Below are 13,804 nucleotides of genomic sequence, written 5' to 3' on the forward strand. Positions count from 1 at the left end.
TTCTGCGTACTGACTTTAAAATGGAGTCTCTACCTGTCTGCTCCTCCCTGTTTGTTCCACACCTTCTTTACTGGAAATCACGTGATTCTGTGTATGTATGTGTGTGTGTGTGTGTGTGTGTGTGTGTGTGTGTGTGTGTGTGTGTGTGTGTGTGTGTGTGTGTGTGTGTGTGTGTGTGTGTGTTTCCTGTTTAGGACTTTTAAAGTTAAGTGGAGGAAAGAAAAAACTCCCTAAAAGGAATTACAATGTGCATTTCCTTCTTTTCAACATATTGTTGTTTTTGGTTTGAAAGGATTCTTTACTGAGGACACTTTAACCTCCTGCGTCCTCATATGGGAACATTACAATTTGGGTTTGCTGGACCTTAAACTTCATTCTGCTGAACTTTGTTGTCCTCGTCATACAAACCTTTTGTGCCACCTAGTGGTCGCAAAAGCACATTACTATACAAACATGATACAATACATTCATCAGTGCAGCAGGTATAAAACCTGATCAAACTTTATGGTTCAAACATGTTTATTTATGTTTAATAAAGTTTGTAGTTTGATACAAATGTGAGTAATTTTAACAACAGCAACAAACTACAACACTGTTAATCATGAAGTACTCGTTTGAGGACGTTGGGACTTTATTATCTTTCAAAGGAAAATAAATATAAGGAAATAAATAGTTTTATACACGACTTTTGATTTATTTTGATTTGTTGCATAGTCTATATAACAGTTAGTACTATAAGTGAAGTATTGTACTGATGTAAGTAGTTAATGGTACATACATTGGTATGAATAAATACCACAGAGCCTGTCTGTACTGTGTGAGGAGCAGCTGATATTCAGGGAGGAGAACACGGCTGTTTATTTCCGGTGTGTTGAGAGACTGGGATGTTTAATAGTGAAGGTTTGTGTTACCTGTCAGATGTGATCAAGCTTTTCTCCCCATAATAAGAAACACCAGCTGATAAAAGCAGCGTTGAATCACAGGAGAAAACAAGTCAACTGAACGTTTGACCTGCAGAGGGCAGAAATGCTCCTAGTAGAGTTTACACGACCGGAAATACACGAGACGAAGAAGAAGAGATCCTTCCGTACACTGAACACGTGACAGCTGTGAGTAGGAGACGGGATGTTATTATTTATAATGGTTTATAGTGGTTTATAGTGGTATATAATGGTTTATCATGGTTTATAATGACGGTGTGTTTAACGCAGAGACAGAAACAGGCAGCCAGACTCCGGTTATTAAGGACATGATGTGATTTATCATCTTCATTAAATTATAAATACATGTTGTTAGGTTGATCAGAGCTGCTCTTCCATTCAGACTAACAGATACTTTCATATTTAATACTGTGATGGAAGAGAAGTACTTTACTGTAGTACAGTTAGAGGTACTAGTACTTTACTGTACTACAGTAAAGTACTAGTACTTTACTGTAGTACAGTTAGAGGTACTAGTACTTTACTGCAGTACAGTTAGAGGTACTAGTACTTTACTGTAGTACAGCTAGAGGTACTAGTACTTTACTGTAGTACAGTTTGAGGTACTAGTACTTTACTGTAGTACAGTTTGAGGTACTAGTACTTTACTGTAGTACTGTTAGAGGTACTAGTACTTTACTGTAGTACAATTAGAGGTACTAGTACTTTACTGTAGTACAGTTAGAGGTACTAGTACTTTACTGTAGTACAGTTTGAGGTACTAGTACTTTACTGTAGTACAGTTAGAGGTACTACTACTTTACCGTAGTACCGTTAGAGGTACTAGTACTTTACTGCAGTGCACTTAGAGGTACTTGTACTTTACTGTAGTACTGTTAGAGGTACTAGTACTTTACTGTAGTATAGTTTGAGGTACTTGTACTTTACTGTAGTACAGTTAGAGGTACTGGTACTTTACTGTAGTACTGTTAGAGGTACTGGTACTTTACTGCAGTACAGTTAGAGGTACTAGTACTTTACTGCAGTACAGTTAGAGGTACTGGTACTTTACTGTAGTACAGTTTGAGGTACTAGTACTTTACTGTAGTACTGTTAGAGGTACTAGTACTTTACTGTAGTATAGTTAGAGGTACTAGTACTTTACTGTACTCATATTACTTGTGTACTTTTACTTGTGACGGAGTATTTCTACTTTTACTGCAGTAAAGGAACTAAAGGAAGTACTTCTTCCATCAATGATCAGTCTTAAAATAAACCAGACGTCATTCAAATGTGTGTGTGTGTGTGTGTGTGTGTGTGTGTGTGTGTGTGTGTGTGTCTGTGTGTGTGTGTGTGTGTGTGTGTCTGTGTGTGTGTGTGTGTGTTCCCTCACACAGAGGTCAGAGGTCAGGATGGGTCGCTCCTCCAAAGACAAGCGGGACATTTATTACCGTCTGGCTAAAGAGGAAGGCTGGAGAGCGAGGAGCGCCTTCAAGCTGCTGCAGCTCGACCACGAGTTCAACCTGTTGGCAGGTGAGTCTCATACATCCACCAGGGGGCAGCACAGAGTCAATACATCCACCAGGGGGCAGCACAGAGTCAATACACCCACCAGGGGGCAGCATAGAGTCAATACATCCACCAGGGGGCAGCACCGAGTCACTACATCCACCAGGGGGCAGCACAGAGTCAATACATCCACCAGGGGGCAGCACTGAGTCACACAATACATCCACCAGGGGGCAGCACAGAGTCACACAATACATCCACCAGGGGGCAGCACAGAGTTAATACATCCACCAGGGGGCAGCACAGACTCAATACATCCACCAGGGGGCAGCACAGAGTTAATACATCCACCAGGGGGCAGCACAGAGTCAATACATCCACCAGGGGGCAGCACAGAGTTAATACATCCACCAGGGGGCAGCACAGAGTCAATACATCCACCAGGGGGCAGCACAGAGTCAATACATCCACCAGGGGGCAGCACAGAGTCAATACATCCACCAGGGGGCAGCACAGAGTTAATACATCCACCAGGGGGCAGCACAGAGTCAATACATCCACCAGGGGGCAGCACAGAGTCAATACATCCACCAGGGGGCAGCACAGAGTCAATACATCCACCAGGGGGCAGCGCAGAGTCAATACATCCACCAGGGGGCAGCACAGAGTCACACAATACATCCACCAGGGGGCAGCACAGAGTCAATACATCCACCAGGGGGCAGCGCAGAGTCAATACATCCACCAGGGGGCAGCGCAGAGCCAAAAACAAACATGGTGACTGTGGAGGAGATATTGATAATGTTCCTCTTGCATAAAAGACTAAAACGGTATGTTTAAAGTTTCTAACCAACTCCACCTCCATTAACTGACATGAGCAAGATTAAGTCCATTAGAGTTTCTAAGTGTCGGCTTCAACTATTTTTCTATTGATTGCCCCGCCCTGGCAGGTACTATCCCTGATCGATTGGAGCAGAGTAGTGCTCGATCTGGACAGTGGAAAAGCTTCCTGAGGCTGCTCTTGATAAACGTCTCCTCTGTGTGTCTCAGGTGTGAACAGAGCGGTGGATCTGTGTGCAGCGCCTGGCAGCTGGAGTCAAGTCCTCAGCAGGAAACTCAGGTTCTCCTCATCATCCTTTCATTCAGTCACATGAACCAGAGCCCCACCCAGACCCCGTTACCGGGCCGATACCGATAGCTGGGAGCAAAAAACGCTGATGTCGATATATCGGCCGAGAATCTCACATATAGAGAATATTTATATTATTAGTCAAATACAAGATATGTGATGGAGGCTGTGATACAGTTTAACTCTAAACACTGAAACTGTAAACTTGAATTTAATCATGATCATAAAGTCGCAAATTTACGAGAAAATAAAATTGGATATTCTCTGACATCATAAAGTTGCAAATTTACGAGAAAATAAAATTGGATATTCTCTGACATCATAAAATTGCAAATTTACGAGAAAATAAACTCGGATATTCTCTGACATCATGAAGTCGCAAATTTACGAGAAAATAAACTTGAAAAAAGTTGTTTATTGTAACGAGTAGTCACATTGCCGCACTTTGCAACACTGGAGAGACGTTTTTTCTTGCAGATATACGACTTTATGATGTCAGAGGATATCTAAGCCCCCCCCCCCACCATACCAAGGTCAGTATTTATTTACCTTTTACACCCACGGCCCTAACGCTAGCGCTGTCGTAGAGGGTTAGGTTTTCAGTTTGTCGCAGTCTGCAGCTTCGCCACTAGATGTCACTAAATCACACATGCTGCTCCTTTAAATGAGCGTATGTTCGGGTCTCGTCTCAGAGGTCTCTGACATCGGTAAGTCACAAATTTACGAGAAAATAAACTCGGATATTCTCTGACATTAAGTCGCAAATTTACGAGGGAAAAAAATCGGACATTCTGTGACATCATAGAGTCGCAAATTTACGAGAAAAAAAAATCCGATATTCTCTGAGATTATAAAGTGGCAAATTTATGATGGAAAATGTTAGCTAGTCTGACATAAAGTTTCAAATTTACGAGAAAACATTTAGGATAATCTCTGAGATTATAAAGTCGCAAATTTAAATGAGCGTATGTCCGGGTCTCGTCTCAGAGGTGCGGAGGAGAGGAGCGAGGGAGGCGAGGGAGGCGAGGAGGTGAAGATCGTGGCGGTGGACCTGCAGGCCATGGCTCCTCTGCCGGGAGTCACTCAGATCCAGGGAGACATCACCAAGGTGAGCTCTCCTCTCAGACGTGTTTAAAGCATCAATAATCTGACTGATCAATAAATGTGATTAAAGCTTCCTGTCGTCCTCCCGTCTGTTTTGACTGTTCCTTCCTTCCTTCCTTCCTTCCTTCCTTCCTTCCTTCCTTCCTTCATTTCTTCCTTCCCCCCTCCCTCCCTTCCTTCCTTCTGTCCTTCCTTCTTTCCTTCCTTCCTTCCTTCCTTCCTTCTTTCCTTCCTTCCTTCCTTCCTTCCTTCCTTCTTTCCTTTCGTCTGTCCTCCCATCCATCCTTCCTTCTGTCCTTCCTTCCTCCCTCCTTTCCTTCCTCTTTCCTCCCTTCCTTCCAGCCATCCATCCTGTGTGTGTGTGTGTGTGTGTGTGTGTGTGTGTGTGTGTGTGTGTGTGTGTGTGTGTGTGTCTGTGTCTGTGTCTGTGTGTGTGTCTGTGTGTGTGTGTGTGTGTGTGTGTGTGTGTGTAGCGGCGTGTCACATGACCTGCGTGCTCTTCCTCCTCTCAGGTGTCGACGGCTCAGGAGATCATCCGACACTTTGAGGGTCAGCCGGCCGACCTGGTGGTGTGTGACGGCGCTCCAGACGGTGAGACGGCCACTTCCTGTCTGTCCTCACCCGATCTCTCTTTTGTTTTAGCCCAGATTCTTTTCTCCTAGGATGGCGAAGTCATAAGCTGCACTACTACTATTAATGAAAGTAGAAATAGACAGTTTTCTTTTATAGGATGTGAAAAAACAGTGTGATAGACGCTCACATCCGCTGCTCCCAGTCCCAATGCAGGTGGATCCCAGTCTATCTGCATTGGGAGGTGGATCCCACTCTACCTGCATTAGGAGGTGGATCCCAGTCTACCCGCATTGGGAGGTGGATCCCAGTCTACCTGCATTGGGAGGTGGATCCCAGTCTACCTGCATTAGGAGGTGGATCCCAGTCTACCCGCATTAGGAGGTGGATCCCAGTCTACCTCCATTAGGAGGTGGACCCAGTCTACCTGCATTGGGAGGTGGATCCCAGTCTACCTGCATTGGGAGGTGGATCCCACCTAAAACTGTGCAGACACCCTTCGTTGGTCAGGCTTCACCAAAAACAACCTCCGCCCCTCCCGTGTCATCCTGCTGATGTTTATCCTCTGCTTCCTGTTCTGTCTCCATAGTAACCGGGCTCCATGACGTGGACGAGTACATCCAGGCTCAGCTCCTATTGGCTGTGAGTACTCAGGTGTGTGTGTGTGACATCACGGCGGTGTGTGATGTCACTCTGACGGCTGTTTTGTGTCTCAGGCGCTGAACATCACGACGCACCTGCTGAAACCTGGAGGGACGTTTGTGGCCAAAGTGAGTCCAGCTTTAATTCATCTGATTCTGGTCTGTTGCCATAGTTACCAGCTAGTTTCAACCCTCCTGTGTCCTCAGGTCAAGGAAGGAAAGGAGGAAAGAAGGAAAGGAGTAAGGACGAAAAGAGGAAGGAAGGAAGGAAAGAAAGGAATAAGGAGGGAGGGAGGGAGGGAGGAAAGGAGTAAGGATGAAAAGAGGAAGGAATTTAGGAGAGAAGTAAGGAAGGAAGGAAGGAAGGAAGGAAGGAAAGAAAGGAGTAAGGAGAGAGGGAGGAAGGAAAGGAGGAAGGAAGGATGGAAGGAGGAGGGAGCAAAGAAAGAAGGGTGGAGGGGAAGAAGGAAGGAAAGGAGTAAGGAGGGAAGGAGGGACGGAGGAAGGAAAGGAGTAAGGATGAAAAGAGGAAGAAATTTAGGACAGAAGGAAGGAAAGGAGTAAGGACGGAAAGAAGGAAGGAAGGAAGGAAGGAAGGAAGGATGGAAGGAAGGAAGGAAAGGAGTAAGGACGAAAAGAGGAAGGAAGGAAGGAAGGAAGGAAAGAAAGGAGTAAGGACGAAAAGAGGAAGGAAGGAAGGAAAGAAAGGAGTAAGGAGGGAGGAAAGGAGGAAGGAATGAAAGGAGGGAGGGAGGAAAGGAGGGAGGAAAGGAGTAATGATGAAAAGAGGAAGGAAGAAAGGAAGGATGGAAGGAGGGAGCAAAGAAAGAAGGGTGGAGGTGAAGGAGGAAGGAAAGAAGGAACAGGAAGTGAGCTGAGATAATATGCTATAAAATGTGACTTAAGTGAATAAATGCTGAGGTCACATCCTGTGGCTGAGTGACATCACAGCGTTAACCCCTCGTTGTCCCGCAGATCTTCAGAGGGAAAGACGTCACGCTGCTCTACTCTCAGCTCAAGATCTTCTTCGGTGGTGTGACCTGCGCCAAGCCTCGCAGCAGCAGGAACTCCAGCATCGGTGAGTCGGCTCCCGTCGTCGTCACGTTTCAGCTCTGGGCGGTAAAGCGTTGATGACAGGAAGTAAAGCTGTGATGACAGGAAGTAAAGCTGTGATGACAGGAAGTAAAGCTGCGATGACAGGAAGTAAAGCTGCGATGACAGGAAGTAAAGCGATGATGACAGGAAGTAAAGCTGCGATGACAGGAAGTAAAGCGATGATGACAGGAAGTAAAGCTGTGATGACAGGAAGTAAAGCGATGATGACAGGAAGTAAAGCGATGATGACAGGAAGTAAAGCTGTGATGACAGGAAGTAAAGCGATGATGACAGGAAGTAAAGCGGTGATGACAGGAAGTAAAGCGGTGATGACAGGAAGTAAAGCTGTGATGACAGGAAGTAAAGCTGCGATGACAGGAAGTAAAGCGATGATGACAGGAAGTAAAGCTGTGATGACAGGAAGTAAAGCGGTGATGACAGGAAGTAAAGCGGTGATGACAGGAAGTAAAGCTGTGATGACAGGAAGTAAAGCGGTGATGACAGGAAGTAAAGCGATGATGACAGGAAGTAAAGCTGTGATGACAGGAAGTAAAGCGATGATGACAGGAAGTAAAGCGATGATGACAGGAAGTAAAGCTGTGATGACAGGAAGTAAAGCGATGATGACAGGAAGTAAAGCGATGATGACAGGAAGTAAAGCTGTGATGACAGGAAGTAAAGCGATGATGACAGGAAGTAAAGCTGCGATGTGATGACAGGAAGTAAAGCGGTGATGACAGGAAGTAAAGCGATGATGACAGGAAGTAAAGCTGCGATGACAGGAAGTAAAGCGATGATGACAGGAAGTAAAGCTGCGATGACAGGAAGTAAAGCGATGATGACAGGAAGTAAAGCGATGATGACAGGAAGTAAAGCTGTGACAGGAAGTAAAGCGATGATGACAGGAAGTAAAGCTGCGATGATGACAGGAAGTAAAGCTGCGATGACAGGAAGTAAAGCGATGATGACAGGAAGTAAAGCTGTGACAGGAAGTAAAGCTGTGACAGGAAGTAAAGCGATGATGACAGGAAGTAAAGCGATGATGACAGGAAGTAAAGCTGTGACAGGAAGTAAAGCGATGATGACAGGAAGTAAAGCTGTGACAGGAAGTAAAGCTGCGATGACAGGAAGTAAAGCGGTGATGACAGGAAGTAAAGCGATGATGACAGGAAGTAAAGCGATGACAGGAAGTAAAGCTGCGATGACAGGAAGTAAAGCGGTGATGACAGGAAGTAAAGCGATGATGACAGGAAGTAAAGCTGTGATGACAGGAAGTAAAGCGGTGATGACAGGAAGTAAAGCGATGATGACAGGAAGTGAAGCTGTGACAGGAAGTAAAGCTGCGATGACAGGAAGTAAAGCGATGATGACAGGAAGTAAAGCGGTGATGACAGGAAGTAAAGCTGCGATGACAGGAAGTAAAGCGATGATGACAGGAAGTAAAGCGGTGATGACAGGAAGTAAAGCTGCGATGACAGGAAGTAAAGCTGCGATGACAGGAAGTAAAGCGATGATGACAGGAAGTAAAGCTGCGATGACAGGAAGTAAAGCGATGATGACAGGAAGTAAAGCTGTGATGACAGGAAGTAAAGCGATGATGACAGGAAGTAAAGCTGTGACAGGAAGTAAAGCTGCGATGACAGGAAGTAAAGCTGCGATGACAGGAAGTAAAGCGATGATGACAGGAAGTAAAGCGGTGATGACAGGAAGTAAAGCGATGATGACAGGAAGTAAAGCTGTGATGACAGGAAGTAAAGCTGCGATGACAGGAAGTAAAGCTGTGATGACAGGAAGTAAAGCGATGATGACAGGAAGTAAAGCGATGATGACAGGAAGTAAAGCTGTGATGACAGGAAGTAAAGCGATGATGACAGGAAGTAAAGCTGCGATGACAGGAAGTAAAGCGATGATGACAGGAAGTAAAGCTGCGATGACAGGAAGTAAAGCGGTGATGACAGGAAGTAAAGCTGTGATGACAGGAAGTAAAGCTGTGATGACAGGAAGTAAAGCGATGATGACAGGAAGTAAAGCGGTGATGACAGGAAGTTAAGCTGTGATGACAGGAAGTAAAGCGATGATGACAGGAAGTAAAGCGGTGATGACAGGAAGTAAAGCGGTGATGACAGGAAGTAAAGCTGCGATGACAGGAAGTAAAGCGATGATGACAGGAAGTAAAGCTGTGATGACAGGAAGTAAAGCGGTGATGACAGGAAGTAAAGCGGTGATGACAGGAAGTAAAGCTGTGATGACAGGAAGTAAAGCGGTGATGACAGGAAGTAAAGCGATGATGACAGGAAGTAAAGCTGTGATGACAGGAAGTAAAGCGATGATGACAGGAAGTAAAGCGATGATGACAGGAAGTAAAGCTGTGATGACAGGAAGTAAAGCGATGATGACAGGAAGTAAAGCGATGATGACAGGAAGTAAAGCTGTGATGACAGGAAGTAAAGCGATGATGACAGGAAGTAAAGCTGCGATGTGATGACAGGAAGTAAAGCGGTGATGACAGGAAGTAAAGCGATGATGACAGGAAGTAAAGCTGCGATGACAGGAAGTAAAGCGATGATGACAGGAAGTAAAGCTGCGATGACAGGAAGTAAAGCGATGATGACAGGAAGTAAAGCGATGATGACAGGAAGTAAAGCTGTGACAGGAAGTAAAGCGATGATGACAGGAAGTAAAGCTGCGATGATGACAGGAAGTAAAGCTGCGATGACAGGAAGTAAAGCGATGATGACAGGAAGTAAAGCTGTGACAGGAAGTAAAGCTGTGACAGGAAGTAAAGCGATGATGACAGGAAGTAAAGCGATGATGACAGGAAGTAAAGCTGTGACAGGAAGTAAAGCGATGATGACAGGAAGTAAAGCTGTGACAGGAAGTAAAGCTGCGATGACAGGAAGTAAAGCGGTGATGACAGGAAGTAAAGCGATGATGACAGGAAGTAAAGCGATGACAGGAAGTAAAGCTGCGATGACAGGAAGTAAAGCGGTGATGACAGGAAGTAAAGCGATGATGACAGGAAGTAAAGCTGTGATGACAGGAAGTAAAGCGGTGATGACAGGAAGTAAAGCGATGATGACAGGAAGTGAAGCTGTGACAGGAAGTAAAGCTGCGATGACAGGAAGTAAAGCGATGATGACAGGAAGTAAAGCGGTGATGACAGGAAGTAAAGCTGCGATGACAGGAAGTAAAGCGATGATGACAGGAAGTAAAGCGGTGATGACAGGAAGTAAAGCTGCGATGACAGGAAGTAAAGCTGCGATGACAGGAAGTAAAGCGATGATGACAGGAAGTAAAGCTGCGATGACAGGAAGTAAAGCGATGATGACAGGAAGTAAAGCTGTGATGACAGGAAGTAAAGCGATGATGACAGGAAGTAAAGCTGTGACAGGAAGTAAAGCTGCGATGACAGGAAGTAAAGCTGCGATGACAGGAAGTAAAGCGATGATGACAGGAAGTAAAGCGGTGATGACAGGAAGTAAAGCGATGATGACAGGAAGTAAAGCTGTGATGACAGGAAGTAAAGCTGCGATGACAGGAAGTAAAGCTGTGATGACAGGAAGTAAAGCGATGATGACAGGAAGTAAAGCGATGATGACAGGAAGTAAAGCTGTGATGACAGGAAGTAAAGCGATGATGACAGGAAGTAAAGCTGCGATGACAGGAAGTAAAGCGATGATGACAGGAAGTAAAGCTGCGATGACAGGAAGTAAAGCGGTGATGACAGGAAGTAAAGCTGTGATGACAGGAAGTAAAGCTGTGATGACAGGAAGTAAAGCGATGATGACAGGAAGTAAAGCGGTGATGACAGGAAGTTAAGCTGTGATGACAGGAAGTAAAGCGATGATGACAGGAAGTAAAGCGGTGATGACAGGAAGTAAAGCTGTGATGACAGGAAGTAAAGCGGTGATGACAGGAAGTAAAGCTGCGATGACAGGAAGTAAAGCGTTGATGACAGGAAGTAAAGCTGCTGTGTTTGTGTGCAGAGGCGTTCGTGGTGTGTCAGAACTACCGTCCTCCTGAAGGTTACGTCCCCAACATGTCCAACCCGCTGCTGGACCATTGCTACGGTAACGCTCCTCTCTTCCTGACACCATCCTGTTCCTGCAGGTCGACCTCAACACTGACACCCAGTGGCCACACGTGGTCATTACAGGGTGGAGTGAAAGTACCAATACTGATATATTATTATATATGACATCATGTTCATATGTACTAGTACCTCTAACTGTACTACAGTAAAGTACTAGTACCTCTAACTGTACTACAGTAAAGTACTAGTACCTCAAACTGTACTACAGATGATCCAGATGTGTTCTCTGATCCTCAGATGTGGACTTTAACCAGTTAGAGGGTCTGAACCGCGTCATCGTTCCTTTCCTGGCGTGTGGCGACCTCAGCGCCTTCGACTCAGACCGGACCTACCCGCTACAGGTGAGACTAGGCCCCCTACAGGTGAGACTAGCCCGCTACAGGTGAGACTAGCCCGCTACAGGTGAGACTAGCCCGCTAAAGGTGAGACTAGCCCGCGACATGTGAGACTAGCCCGCTACAGGTGAGACTAGCCCGCTACAGGTGAGACTAGCCCGCAACAGGTGAGACTAGTACCCTACAGGTGAGACTAGCCACCTACAGGTGAGACTAGCCCGCTACAGGTGAGACTAGCCCGCTACAGGTGAGACTAGCCCGCGACAGGTGAGACTAGCCCGCAACAGGTGAGACTAGCCCGCTACAGGTGAGACTAGCCCGCTACATGTGAGACTAGCCCGCAACAGGTGAGACTAGCCCCCTACAGGTGAGACTAGCCCGCGACAGGTGAGACTAGCCACCTACAGGTGAGACTAGCCCCCTACAGGTGAGACTAGCCCGCTACAGGTGAGACTAGCCCGCGACAGGTGAGACTAGCCACCTACAGGTGAGACTAGCCCGCTACAGGTGAGACTAGGCCCCCTACAGGTGAGACTAGCCCGCTACAGGTGAGACTAGCCCCCTACAGGTGAGACTAGCCCGCTACAGGTGAGACTAGCCCGCTACATGTGAGACTAGCCCCCTACAGGTGAGACTAGCCCGCTACAGGTGAGACTAGCCCGCGACAGGTGAGACTAGCCACCTACAGGTGAGACTAGCCCCCTACAGGTGAGACTAGCCCCCTACAGGTGAGACTAGCCACCTACAGGTGAGACTAGCCCGCTACAGGTGAGACTAGCCCCCTACAGGTGAGACTCGCCCCCTACAGGTGAGACTAGCCCCCTACAGGTGAGACTAGCCCCCTACAGGTGAGACTAGCCCGCTACAGGTGAGACTAGTACCCTACAGGTGAGACTCGCCCCCTTCAAGCAGAGTTTTTTTTCTAGGATGGGAACATGTTAAAGCAGAGTTTTTTTTCTAGGATGGGAACATGTTAAAGCAGAGTTCTGTTTCTAGGATGGGAACATGTTAAAGCAGAGTTTTTTTTCTAGGATGGGAACATGTTAAAGCAGAGTTTTTTTTCTAGGATGGGAACATGTTAAAGCAGAGGTTTTTTTCTAGGATGGGAACATGTTAAAGCAGAGGTTTTTTTCTAGGATGGGAACATGTTAAAGCAGAGTTTTTTTTCTAGGATGGGAACATGTTAAAGCAGAGGTTTTTTTCTAGGATGGGAACATGTTAAAGCAGAGGTTTTTTTCTAGGATGGGAACATGTTAAAGCAGAGTTTTTTTTCTAGGATGGGAACATGTTAAAGCAGAGAAAACGTTTATTCAAAGTTAGAGTAAAAAAAATAAACTGGGTTAAAAAAGAGATTAAAAGACCAAAAAACAGAGAAATAAAATGAATAACAAGATAAAACTGATGATAAAAAAATGATTTAAAACAATGAAACAAATCCAATAAAAACAGAATAAAACAGTCCAGATGTTTTGGGTTTGTTCCTGCAGCTGGATGGCGGTCAGCAGTACCAGTACACCCCCCCCACCCAGCCTCCCATCCGCCCCCCCTACCAGGAGGCCTGCCACCTCCGCAGGAACAACCTGCTGTCCAGAGAGGACGCCGCGCCCTCCCGCCCCTCCCACAGCGGAGATGACGCCGCGCCCTCCCGCCCCTCCCACAGCGGAGAGGAGCCGGAGTCCAGCTGCTCCACACAGGGAGAATTAAAGGGACAGTCCGCCAGCTCGGTCTGAGTTCATGGGGGGGTGGAGGGGGGGGGGGGGGGTTGTAATGTTTTTATTTTATTATTTTCTGTCTGTAATCAGTATCACATTGTAAGCAAATAAAAATAAAAACCCTCATCGTGATGTTTTTATTGTCTCCATGTGGTTTAGTTTAAATTTAAAGGGTTAAAATGTGAAAATAAACGTATGAATAACTTCACACATTCTTTTTTTGTGGACCCAGCATCAAATTTCTGCTTTTAATCCATTTAGAGAGAATATATTAGAGGATTATGGTAAAAATGTCTAAGTGGTGTAACCATAAAAACTTTGTACCAAATAATTCAACTTGCTTAAAAACAGTAAATAGTCAATAAAACACCTTCCTTCCTTCCTTCCTTCCTTCCTTCCTTCCTACCTTCCTACCTAACACCATATCAACTAGTTAGGCATGATCTTACATTATAACTTTTATATTAAATAAAGCTAATGGAATACTATTGTTCTAAATATTACATTTCATCTGGTTACCATGGAGACCAGGAAACATTTACATGTTTTAAATGAAGTCATTATTAGTATAAGTCCACTTAAACACACTGTAGCTGATCACATATTTAATATCTATCATTCTTTAGTGGTTACACCATTTGACATTTTGTGGTTACACCATTTGACATTTTCAGGAGCATTCAGTCTTTTGGTATA

The 13,804-nt window shown here is 45.4% G+C and overlaps 1 protein-coding gene across 1 annotated transcript; it reads left to right on the forward strand.

Moving 5' to 3' along the window:
- Positions 1-1,078: 1,078 nt before the first annotated feature.
- On the forward strand, positions 1,079-13,126 carry ftsj1 (FtsJ RNA 2'-O-methyltransferase 1). Its single transcript, XM_053319340.1, has 11 exons — positions 1,079-1,109; positions 2,318-2,453; positions 3,480-3,549; positions 4,546-4,666; positions 5,175-5,253; positions 5,822-5,874; positions 5,949-6,002; positions 6,849-6,951; positions 10,955-11,038; positions 11,299-11,402; positions 12,884-13,126. Exons 2-11 carry the CDS (start codon positions 2,333-2,335, stop codon positions 13,124-13,126), a joined length of 1,032 nt encoding a protein of 343 aa, XP_053175315.1. The 5' UTR covers positions 1,079-1,109; positions 2,318-2,332.
- The last annotated feature ends 678 nt before the right edge of the window (positions 13,127-13,804 follow it).

The sequence above is a fragment of the Scomber japonicus genome, chromosome 5, assembly GCF_027409825.1.
Source record: "Scomber japonicus isolate fScoJap1 chromosome 5, fScoJap1.pri, whole genome shotgun sequence".
Lineage (NCBI taxonomy): Eukaryota > Metazoa > Chordata > Actinopteri > Scombriformes > Scombridae > Scomber > Scomber japonicus.

What these genes read in the sequence shown, in the direction of transcription:
- ftsj1 (XM_053319340.1), top strand. Translation starts at nt 2,333, where the DNA reads ATGGGTCGCTCCTCCAAAGACAAGCGGGACATTTATTACCGTCTGGCT. An exon ending in GTCCTCAGCAGGAAACTCAG is followed by an intron (nt 3,550 to 4,545) that starts GTTCTCCTCATC and finishes GTCTCGTCTCAG; the next exon opens with AGGTGCGGAGGAGAGGAGCG. An exon ending in GTGTGACGGCGCTCCAGACG is followed by an intron (nt 5,254 to 5,821) that starts GTGAGACGGCCA and finishes CTGTCTCCATAG; the next exon opens with TAACCGGGCTCCATGACGTG.